At 36.7% G+C, this 12,665-nt stretch overlaps 1 protein-coding gene across 2 annotated transcripts in view; it reads right to left on the bottom strand.

Moving 5' to 3' along the window:
- The window catches only part of LOC145291907 (solute carrier family 15 member 1-like), a 166,290-nt gene that overhangs the window by 32,827 nt on the left and 120,798 nt on the right, over nucleotides 1–12,665 (bottom strand). For both annotated transcript variants that reach the window (XM_080137738.1, XM_080137739.1), the window contains 2 exons: nucleotides 8,408–8,443; nucleotides 946–1,034 (listed from right to left, as the gene is read on the bottom strand). In XM_080137738.1, the coding sequence (XP_079993864.1) occupies nucleotides 946–1,034; nucleotides 8,408–8,443 (125 nt within the window). The remainder of the gene's footprint in view (nucleotides 1–945; nucleotides 1,035–8,407; nucleotides 8,444–12,665) is intronic.

Genomic DNA, 12,665 nt, shown 5'->3' with positions numbered 1-12,665 from the left:
TTTAATAAAGTGTCTACTTAAGGGGGTGGTTCATCAGGAATTTGTTTACATTGGACTTGAAGACATCCAGGTTGTAGTTAGGTGGGAAACAAGCAGACGGAACAGAGTTCCACAGGTGTGCAGTTCTAAGAAAGAAGCTTTGTTCATGGAATCTACATTTTGATTTAGGCACAGATAAAGAGTGGGGAAAATTTTTGACAGTGGTTTCAGCTAGACGGGTGTTTTTCGTGAAAGATTGGCGAGGGGGGACCAGAGATTGGAGTTCAGATGAGCACCTGCCATGGAAATAACGATTCAATTCAAGAAAAAAATGTTTTCCTGGTAAAAATCAACACGGATATTTCCAGAAAATTACCAAAAGCATTTAAAATTGAATAAAATCCCAATTTTAAAAAGATTTGTAGAGAATTATGTGACTGAAAAATAGTCTGCCACTTGTATCTCTCGTGTCCGAAGATTTTTTCATATGCAAAAACAAAAAAATTTTCACATCACGTTTTGTAAGCTGAAAATTTTGTAGACAGAGTCTTTCATATCAAGAAGTTCCGATTTACAATTGTTTCTTAACCCTTTTGATTTTCAAATGAACAATTGGATGATGTTTTCTATTTTGTGGAGTTAAGCAAATTTTTTTTTTTAAAATAGGTAAATGGAAAAAAAAAGACAGAAAAAGGAATAATGAGAAAAGAGGAGGGGGAGAAAGGAATAAAACTAAGATGAAAAAAATTTAAAAATGAGTGTCTCAACACAGATTTAAAATTATACAAAGAAATAAAAAGAGAAAAGGAAAAAAAAAGAGAAACAAAATGAAAAAATAATAAAATTGAAGAGAATTTTTTAAAAAGTGAGTGTCTCAATATAAAAGATTTAAAATCATACACAACAACAACAAAAAAAAACAAAAACAAAAAAAACAGAAAAATAAAAAATAAAAACCCTAATTACCTGTTTGGTATTCGCCACCGATCCATGAGAGGATAAATCACGCTTTCAAATAAAGGAATCATCAAAATGATGAGGATTGGATTTATTGCCTGAAATAAAAAACAACAAAAATAGAGAAAACATTTTTTTTTCAAACAATGTCATTTCCAAACAACTGTTAAAATCAAAAACAATTTATCTTTAAGTTTTCCAAAATGAGATATAGCACTTATGAAAATCACTCTGAGACTAGCAACATCACATCTGTAAAAGAGAGAGAGAGAGAGAGAGAGAGAGAGAGAGAGAGAGAGAGAGAGAGAGAGAGAGAGAGAATGCAAAGAAGGAAACGGCAATCAAATTACACATACATTTCTGTATCTTTTTAAGAACCCAGAAATGAGACAGAGATTCACCAGCCCAAATATGATAACAATACTCTATACATGGTCTGATAGATTTGTAGAGATAAAGTTCTTCAGATGTGAGAAAGTGTTTAGAGCGATGGAGAGAAATGACTTTATGAGCAGCAAAAAGAACAATGGATCTTATATATGAACTCCAAGAAAGATTAAATGAGAAAGACCAAGAAGTTTCAGAGTCGATTTCTCCTCAAGTTGCTTTGGAAGAAAAATTAACTCTGAAACTTCTTGGTCTTCCATAAGAATCTTAGAAAGAAAATTAAAATATATTGGATGTCCATAGTCATGGGCTACATTTTTGAATCGAACCAAAAAACAAAACAAAAAATAAAACGTATTTGTATATAAATAAAAAAAAAGTGGGGGTTCTGTTATATTATTTTTTAAAACTTTAAATCTTAAAAAGCTCTTTGTGTATATTTTGGACTATTGTATTTTGGCCGGCTTTGAAGCCATTCAAAGAAAACCGTAGGAAATGGCTGTCAAGTGTTAAATTTGACAGGTGTGAAAAGAGAAAGTGAAAGTTGGAAACACAGCAGTCAAGTGACGTTGTTAAAGTTGGGAGACAATTTAATGAAAAGCTAACTAGAAGCAGGTCAGAAAATATGTTTTTTTTTTTTTAATTTTACCATCATTAGCTTCAGCATTATCAAGGTTATCGCTGCCTTTCCTCTACCATAATGCAATAGTGATTAAAGAATGAATAAAAAATAAGTTGCCATTATCAATTGTCTGTTTAATTAATTGCAATTAATCACACTTTTCTGTGAAAAAAAATCGTTTCTTTCAGGTCAACAGTGATTAGGTCAGATCATCATCATCAAACTAACAGAATATAAAATGGTGATGGTCTGGAGAGACCGAGAGCTAAACAGTCACGATTAGCATGTGCTTGCTGCAAGGTAAAGTTGCTGCACACAGATGTGAACCTAGAACTTTGTGATTACAAGGCAACAGTGATTATGCAAAATAGGTGCTGGTGAGTCTAAAATGGCTATATAAAAAGACAGATTTTTTTGCTCGAGAGTCAGTTTTGTTTTGGACGCCATATTGTTTACTTGTGTTTTTAGACAGGCGTTTTTTTATCTATCATGTTGGTGGTGAAGAAAAGGACTACTACTACTATTCAGGCTAAGAGTGACTGTCTCAATAAGGACTAATACTGCTAATGCTAAGAGCGACTGTCTTGTGTTGCTGATGAAGAGAAGAAACAAAGACTTGTTACTGCTGATATTATGAGCAAATGTCATCACTATTGTTGTATTCACCTGGTAGTGGGGTGATGGTGTTGATGGCTTATTCTAGGTCAGAGGTATAGCCTTCCCAGTTGGCCTTACGGAAATTGAACCGTGGCCTAATCCTGATTTGGAAAGTAGCCAGGAAAAACATACCAAGAGGGTGCAGGAAAACGTACATCCCTGGTCTCACTGAACCAAATAAAGCACAGTATGAGGAATATATCCAAGCTTATAATGAAGACCCATTTGCTGAAAACACGTTAGAGCTCGGAGAGAATTTGCTTGCTTCCATCAGTAGCGAACACAAAGAGCGCTGGCAAGAAGTCATAAGTAACATCGATATGACACACAATAGCAAAAAAGCCTGGATGACAATAAAAAAGTTAAACTCAAAAAAAGCTCCTCAGTTCCGAATTGCAGCCGTGACACCCAACCAAGTAGCCCATCAGCTGCTACTGAATGGCAAACCGCAAACAAAAAGAAAGAGGACAGAAAAAGAGAATGAAAGCCGAACTTAGCCACATCATGCAAAACAGCAATGCCCATCTAGAACCATTCTCAGAAGCCGAAATAATCGCAGCAATATCTCAACTAAAAAATGGAAAGGTATCGGGCCTTGATGGAATAACCACAGAGATGGTAACTCACTTTGGAACAACTGTAAGAAAGTGGTTACTGGCCCTAATAAATAACTGTGCGTCATCCCTCAAACTCCCTAAAATCTGGAAAAAGGCAAGAGTAGTAGCCATTCTAAAACCTGGAAAAGACCCCACATCACCTAAGAGCTACCGACCTATCTCCCTACTGTGCATTCTCTATAAACTTTATGAGCGCATGATACTTGCCAGAATAACGGAAACAGTAGAAGAACAACTCTCAGCTGACCAAGCTGGCTTTAGACCAAGTCGGTCATGTTGTAGCCAGATTTTAAACTTGACCCAATTTATTGAGGATGGATTTGAGACCAAAAAAATAACAGGCACTGTGTTTGTAGACCTTACAGCAGCCTATGACACTGTCAACTATAGGGCACTGATACTAAAAGTAGCCTAAATGATAAAAAACACAGCACTGGTGAGCATAATTGGATGTCTACTTAGTAATCGGCGTTTCCATGTTCAGATGGATGGCAAAAAGAGTAGATGGTTTATCCAAAACAATGGCCTCCCACAAAGTTCAGTTTTGGCTCCAACACTATTCAATATCTACACTAACGACCAACCACAATACCCAAATATACAAAGATATATATATATGCTGATGACCTATGCATCGCCACCCAGACAAATAGTTTTGACATCATAGAAGAAAGACTCTCTGATGCCCTAGTCACTCTCTCTAGGTACTACAAAAGGTGGTACTTAAATGCAAACTCAATCAAGACCCAAGTCTGCGCCTTTCATCTTAATAATCACCAAGAAAATCGGAGACTAAGAGTCATGTGGAATGGCAACATGCTTACACATGAACCTTTCCCAGTCTACCTGGAGGTAACTCTGGACAGAACACTCTTTTAGAAAACACATTACCAAATTGAAAGGCAAGCTGTCATCACTTTTCAGTAAGCTTGCCACCAGCAATTGGGGTGCCGACCCCAAAACACTGAGGCAAACAGCTCTCGCACTGTGCCATTCCACAGCGGAGTATTGTGCCCCAGTATGGGCAAGATCATGCCATGCCCATAAAATTGATGTAGAGCTGAACAAGGCATACCGGACCATAACTGGTGCCCTAAGACCAACTGGTATTCCACCACCACATATCAAGCGACAAGTCATCACCAGAATAGAACGGTACAAACAGCTTAACGACCACAGGCACTCACTGTTTGGCCACCAATCAGTGAGACAAAGACTAAAATCTCGCAGTAGCTTCATCAATATAGAGGAAATCGATCCCAGGCAAGCTGCCTCCTATAGGATGGAACGATGGCGAGACTATAACAGCAGGAATAAAAATGAAACCCTACTAGACCCAAAAGAAACACTCCTTCAGGGTTCAAACCTTGGTAGAAAAAACTGGGCGACTCTAAATAGAGCCAGAGCCAAAGTAGGCAAAACGAAAGGCAATCTCCACAAGTGGGGCCTAAACACCTCACCTTTATGTCCATGTGGAGAGGTACAAACGATGCACCACCTTAGGGAAAACTGCCGATTGGGTCCTCATTGCTCAAACCAGGACCTTAAGGAGGCAAACAGCACCACCATGCGATGGGTTAATTTCTATTGCGATAAGATATGATGATCACTATTGTTTCTATTTACTTGCCTCCCCACGAGGACAGAGTTAGACACAAGGTCGGTTTTTAACGTGGGGAAAATCCAGCTCCCCAAAAAGGGGCATTGGATAGAAACAAAAATAAAAATTGTTTCAGTCATGGAGGATTTCTCCTACACTGACCGAGGACAGAAAAGGTGAAGTGTAGCATCAGAAGAGATACTACATTGTGATCTTGGCCTGAAGGATCAGTATTGTTGGTGAAGGGGATTAGTTAAGCAAACACATCTAAAGATCATTGGTTAATTCCTGGGGGTTTTTTTTTTTCACCATAATCAAACATGTCTTTCAATGATGTTAATATTATTAGGGGCTAAGTAGTTCAGATTCCTAGAAAGTTATGTTAGATTTCAAAATTGAGTTTATGTATAATTACTTTTTTGTATAGTTTATTTGATAGTATGTCAACCCAATATTTAGGGACAGGAACTCTGAGGTTGAAGTTTCATTAGGCTTATAGGAGATCTGCCTTTAGTTATGGAAAATTATCAGAAAATATTGTGCCAATTATTGTAAAATTTGCTAATTGTATAAATGCAGTTGAAAAGAAAAGGTCTACTTTGAAATTGGAAACTGACAATCAGTGTTTATCAGAAAACAGGTATTTTATAATTTTAGGTTAGATGTTTTGTGGTTTTGTTTTAATTATTAACTTAATAAATAACTTAACCTAACTTAATAATTAAAATAAACCGTTTCTTTTTATTTGGAAATTGAAAAAAAGTTATTACAAATAATCAAATCAAACTTTCTGTTAAGGAGACATTATACATTTTTTTCAGCAGTTAGGTATGGTTTTACCTTTCTACTCAGACTTAGGGTTAGTGATAAAAGAAATTTGGTTACTCTTAAGGGAATGTTTACAAACTAATGAAATTAAAAAAAGTTTTCCAAGTCTAAGCAACATAAAATTATGAGGGACTGTTTTTTGATAAACACGGCTTGTCAATTTTTAATATCAAGACTGGAAGACATCACTAAATAAACCATTTCCTTTTAACCTAAATGACTATAAACTTTCAATTTTGCAAACTTCTGCACAAATACCAAATTGCATTATGGGATTAAGTCTTATAAGGAAAAAAATCCCAACATATGCATAGCTAAAATAATTTTTGTGAAAGACTACGTTTTTTGGATATACCTATATATGCTGATTCAAGATTTAAAGATTTTAGTGAAAAGCAGGTAAAGACTGTAGGTAGGGCAATAATTTTACAGGTCAGTTCTTTCACCAGAATTCTTGAACACTTCTATGATAAAGGCAATTTTCCAGCTATCAGGGAAGTAATTTACTAGAACTGTGTATGGATTTATTACTTCAACATATTAGGTTGACAAGAAAGTTCTTGTAGAATTTTTAATTTAGATTTCAAATAATGTATTTTCAAATAAGTTTTCATTATAATACTTTTATTTTATATATTATTTTAAAGAGCGTTTTTTGCTCTATCTAATCGTTTAAATTACCATCGTATTAAAACAATTATGTCTTCTTTTCAGAATGTTGAATACAAGATGAAAAAAAAAGAAAATTCGTACAATTTTCTTATTTCAATTCAAGCTAGGCCGAAAAGCCGCTGAAATGTAATATCAGTGAAGCGTTTGACCCAGGAATCACTACTGAATGCATAGCACAATGATGGCTTAAGAAATTTTGTGGCAGCAACAAGAGTCTTGAAGATGATGAGTAGGGGTTAGCCATCGGATTTTGACAACAATCAATTAAAAGCCTTAGTCGAAGCCAATCCATGCGCAACTGTTTGAGAACTTGCTTCTGAATTAAACGTAACGTATACAATGATTTCCAACCACTTGAGAGAAATTGAAAAGACAAAACCTTGATAAATGGATGCCTCACGAATTGAATGACAACCAAAAGAAATGCCTTCATGATGTGTAATCTTCCCTTCTTTTATGCAGCAAGAACAACCCATTTCTTAACCAGGTTGTGATTTGCAATGAAAAGTGGGTTCTTTATGACAACCGGCAACACTCAGCTCAGTTGTTAGACACTGATGAAGCTCCACGATACTTCCCAAAGTCAGAATTGCACCAAAAGAAGGTCAGGCTGACTGGTGGTCTGCGACCGGTCTCATCTATTAGTTTTTTGAATGCAGACAAAACCATTATGGTGGATAAGTACTGTCAACAAATGGATGAAATGCATCAGAAACTTCAATAACAACACCCAGCATTAGTCAACAGAAAAAGCCCAATTCTCCTCCAGAAAATTGCTCGACCACATGTTGCTAAACTGACCCTGCAGAAGTTGAATGAATTGGGCTACGAAACTCTGCCTCATCTGCTATACTCTCCAGACTTCTCACCTACCAACTACCACTTTTTTCAAGCATCTCAACAACTTCCTGTGTGAGAAATGCTTCAAAAACCCAAGTGATATCCAAAACCCCTTCAGTGACTTTATCGCCACCAGAACGCAAGATTTTTATGTAACTGGCATAAATACACTTGTTTTGCATTGGCAAAAGCATGGTGATTCTTATGATACTTATTTTGATCAACAAATTTTTGTTTGAGCCAAAATATGTTCATCTGAATTTAAAAGTTAAAAACCGCAAAAAATTTCTTGCAATCCAATATTTACCACGGTTTTAATTTAAAAAATGAACTACTATTTTTTTTCTTTCATAACTATTGATTATTGAGAAATATTTTCTTTGGCAAGGATTTTCCAAAATAGCTATAAAAAATACATAACAAATAAATGTTACCAAAAGCAAGCTAAGTTACTCTCCTACCTGCCTGGATAAGTTTTTGTGTTTTAACTGATTTTAAAATGGGTTTTTTATTAAAAATAAAGATAGTATGAAGCCTGTTCAATTAGAATGAAACACAAAGTGGTGATCTCTTTCGAGCCATAGTCAAGCCTCAATAATCGCTCAAAAATTGAAAATTGAACAAAATACCGATAGAAAAACACCCAATAATGTCATCAATCATGCGAAAATGTAATGTTCAATCAGTATTTTGTTTAAGTTTCGATTTTGGAGCGATTATTGAGGCTTGACTACAGCTTGAAAGAGACCACCATTTTGTTTTTTGTTCTAACTCTATAGGCTTTGCACTACTTTATATTTTTAATTTAAAAATAAAAAAAAAACATTGGAAAATAAGTTAAAACATAAAAACTTATCCAGGTAGGCAGAAGAGTAACGTAGCTTGCTTTGGTAACATTTATTTATTGTGTATTTATTTTTCCACTCCCACTTTTTTTTGTTGGCTATTCTGGAAAATCACTGCTTTAGCTTTTATAATTGCAACTGAACTGCAGTGTAATGATTAACCTTTCATTTTAAGCTATAAAACTGATACATTTATTTATGCTAATGAGTCACCACTTAGCATGGGCAAAAGCCGCTAGTGTTACAATATCCTTTCATCTTAACTCAACTTTGTCTCAACATCTCAAATATTTCACATGAAGGCCACAATTCACACACCAATCAGGAACAGACACGTTCACATCTGCTTGGCTCATTATCATTCTCACGATTGAAAGTAATGAAAGTAAAATATGTAACTCACTTGCATTTGATCAGGCTTTAAAATCCCCAATTTTCCCTGAAAATAAAACAATTATGCATCATATCTTGTGCTGAAGAATAGAAAGGAAAAATCTCATTCTAACATTTAAAAGTAACTTTATTGAGTCGTCCTTGTTAACATGTAAATGCAATAGGAGAAATGAAAGAGAAGGTTAGTAAAGGAATATGTCCTTGAGTATGCACAAAAACTAATGGTTAGAAATTCCACATTTTGTAAAATAAATGTTCTATTAATAGAAAGAGGACAAAGTTCATATATGTTTGTATGGAAAAGCAAAGAGTTCATATATGAGAATGTTTTTATGCACACAAGCATGCCAGTCAAACTGTGTGTGAGTGTGTGTGTGTAGACAGGTGCCTTACATTATTTAGTTCAAGTGTTGGAAGTTTTGGAAGTTCTTGTCAAACCTCATGACCAAACAATTTGAGGAGGGTGGGGTAGGGTGGGGTTCTGTTGCACACTAAGAGAGAAGTTTGGGGATTCGTCCGAACAACATGGAGTTGTTAACACTGCCTTGTTCTGTCAAAAAAACTAGTGGGCACTCCTTTTTATCATCTCTTGCTGTGCACTTAGTTTACCTAAGAGATGGCCTCTGATTGAGCAAGCCAGAAAGGAAGTTAAATGCTTGCACCAATCAGCACCTGGCTTAGAAATTAAGCATAGATTCAAAATCGTAGTTGCGAGTTGTTGATGCTGTTGCTGTTGTTGTTGTGATACCATTACTACAGTTGCTACTCTAACTGGTACCTCTGCAACTGTGCTTTGAAATATTATATTTATTCATATACATATCTTAATATTCTTATTCTTGTTTGTTTTGAAACAATATAAAAGATACTTTAATAATTTAAATCAGAGGCCTGCAGTATTAATGCTGGAGTCCCTCAAGGGTGAATCCTGGGCCCAACTCTCTTCCTGATCTACATCAATGATCTCCCAAAATACATACTTAAATCATTCGTTGACATCTATGCTGATGACACGACTATCTACGGCAACACATCAAAAGCCGTAAATGACAAAGTTCTCTCTGATTCTCTCTCCTCTGATCTCGAGTGCGTGGTTCAGTGGGGGAAGACGTGGCTGGTTACATTTAATGCATCTAAAACCCAACTCCTATCCTTACATCATCAACACTCTGATCCCCATCTGGCATCAATTGGGATGGATGGCTCTCGTCTGGGAGAGGCCCCGTGTTTTGACAAGCTTCTGGGTTTGAGCTTTACTCCTGATTTGCAATGGAACATGTACATCAAGTCTGTTGCCAAGGTCACTGGAAAGATGGTGGGATGCTTCTATCGCTCCAGAAGATATCTCACTACTGATGCAATTCTCTATCTATATAAAAGCCAAGTACGCCCAAGGATGGAATACTGCTGCCATATCTGGGCAGGAGCTGCTAAAAACAGCCTATCCTGCCTTGACAGAGTACAAAATAGACTTCGTGGCTTAGTGGGGGATGCCCTTTTCTCTACCCTGCAATCTCTCTCCCACAGAAGAGATGTTGCGAGCCTATCCTTGTTTTATCATTATTTCCATACCAGGTGCACGTCTGAACTCCAATCTCTGGTCCCCCCTCGCCAATCTTTCACGAAAAACACCCGTCTAGCTGAATCCACTGTGAAAAATTTCCCCCACTCTTTATCTGTGCCGAAATTAAAACGTGGATTCCATGAACAAAACTTCTTTCTTAGAACTGCACGCCTGTGGAACTCTGTTCCGTCTGCCTGCTTCCCACCTGACTACAACTTGGATGTCTTCAAGTCCAACGTTAACAAATTCCTAATGAACCGCCCCCTTAAGTAAACACTTCATCAAATCTCCACACTAACGTACTGTACTTGGAATTAACCCTTATCCCTGAGTGGCTTCCGGGCCTTGATAAGTGGTGACCACCGTGTAAAAAAAAAAATAAAATTCTAAATAGCAAGATCATTGATGTAGAAAAAAACATTTTAGTTGTAAGGAATTTTATTTGTTCTTTTTTCATTGTGCTTTTTAGAATTTTTTTTTTTTTTTCATAGGCATCACCACTTATCAAGGCCCAGAGGCCACTTGAGGATAAGGGTTAAGGAGTATAGGCCACTCGAGGATAAGGGTTAAAGAGTGTACAGTAGTCAATTGGACAATATAGTAATAGAAATTTGGTAAATTTGTTAACTTAAGTAGAATAGCTAATCAAGAACTTGTTTACGTTGAACTTGAAGACAACCATATTGTAGTCAGTTGGAAAGCAGCCAAACGGAAGACAGTTCTACAGGCGTGCAGTTCTAAGAAAGAAGCTTTGATCATGGAGTTTAGGCACAGATAAAGAATGGAGGAAATTATTGATAGTGCTTTTAGCTAGATGAGTGTTTATTGTGAAAGTTTGGCAAGGGGGGAGGGATAAGAATGGAGCTCAGACCAGAACTTGCCATGAAAATAACGATAAAGCAGAGAGACTCGCAACATTTTTTCTGTGAGAAAGAGGTTGCAGGGAAGAGAAAAGGCCATTCCCTACAAGGCTACAAAGTCTATTTTAACTCTATCAAGGCAGGATAAGTCCTTTCTAGCAGCTCCTGCCCAGTTGTGGCAACAGTACTCTAGCTTTGGATGTACCTGGCTCTTATATAGGTAGAGAATTGCATCTACTGGATCCATAGAAGGATCCCACCATTTTTCCAGCGGCCTTGGCAACAGATTTGATGTATGTTCCCTTTCAGACCAGGAGTAAAGGTCAAGCCCAGAAGCTTGTCAAAACATGAAGCCTCTCCAAGATGAGAGCCATTCATTTCAATTGATGCCAGATGGGGATCAGAGTGTTGATGATGTAAAGATAGAAGCTTGGCTTTAGATGTATTAAAAGTAACCAGCCATCTTTTTCCCCATTGTATCACATGCTCAAAATCAGAGGAGAGAGAATCAGAGAGAACTTGGTCGTTTACGGTCTTTGACGTGCTACCATAGATGGTAGTGTCATCAGCATAAATGTCTACAAATAATGTAAGGATGTGATTTAGAAGATCATTAATGTAGATCAGGGAGAGAGTTGGACCCAAGATGGGCCCCTGAGAGACTCCAGAATTAATACTGTGAACTTCTGATTTCTGCCCATAAACTACTACTCTTACAAACCTATCAGAGAGAAATGATTTAATAATTGAGAAGACATTTCAAGCTATTCTGTAGCTGGAGATCTTGTGAAGTAGGCCTCTTTGCCATATTCTATCAAAGGCTTTTGATATATCAAGAACAATTACCCTAGAAAGGAAGCTTCTGTTGAGAGATTCGCTAATCCTATGAGATATAATTGTAAGCATGTCTGCTGTAGATCTAGCAGAACGGAAACCATATTGTGTGTCACTAAGAAGGTTATTTTTGCAGGGATGGTTGACTACTTCTCTATTTAACACAGATTCCAGCAACTTATTTATGGCGCACAGGAGACTTATTGGCCTGTACTGAGAGGGAGATGACCAATCACCTGAATTCTTAAATACAGAGCATACTGATGAGATTTCCAGGGTGATGGGAAGCAATTCTCCTTAAGATAATGCTTAAACAGCTTTGTAAGTATGGGCGCTAGTTCTAGTTGAAGTTTTTTTGAGTACTATAATTGGAATGCCGTCTGGGCCCGTTGCTTTACTGGAATCAAGGTTTTTGATGAAGCTTCATCGATAGTGCGAGACCTATTAGATTGGAGTCCTGTTTTTGAAAGGAGACTAGTCGTAAATGCATCAGCCCAGATGTGGCAACAATACTCCATGCATGGGTAAATGGTTACTTTGTAGAGATACGCTGTACCATTGGCAATACAGCCATAGCAAAAGTTTTTTTCATCAAAGAAGAAACTAAGAATCCTACATCTGCTGCCTCACTTAATGCCAAAATTTCACTTGTGAACAAATTTGTTATTTTGCCCAACTTTTTAGATTGCCAGCTAATAAGTGCCACTTTTTTCTTTTGTCTTGAAAACAATATCAATTAGAGATGACTCATCTTTCAGGCTATGCAGCATCGGAAATAGCCAACTCATTTTTTCACAGATTTGATGCTTTTTTATGCTAACAAATCACAACATACCAAAGGTAAAATTTGCTCATGTAACAATAAATTTGCATCGTAACTCAACTCTGTCTCAACTTGTGAAATTTCATAAAAATTGGTGCTGCCATTTTGGAGTCCATAAGGAACGAACTCACACACACAAAGTGTCTTTTATATATAAGTAGAGATATATAATATGAGCTTCCTTCAG

This window comes from Euprymna scolopes, chromosome 13, assembly GCF_053919585.1.
Source record: "Euprymna scolopes isolate OS-2025 chromosome 13, ASM5391958v1, whole genome shotgun sequence".
Classification (NCBI taxonomy): domain Eukaryota; kingdom Metazoa; phylum Mollusca; class Cephalopoda; order Sepiida; family Sepiolidae; genus Euprymna; species Euprymna scolopes.
This window is presented reverse-complemented; position numbering and strand designations above follow the sequence as displayed.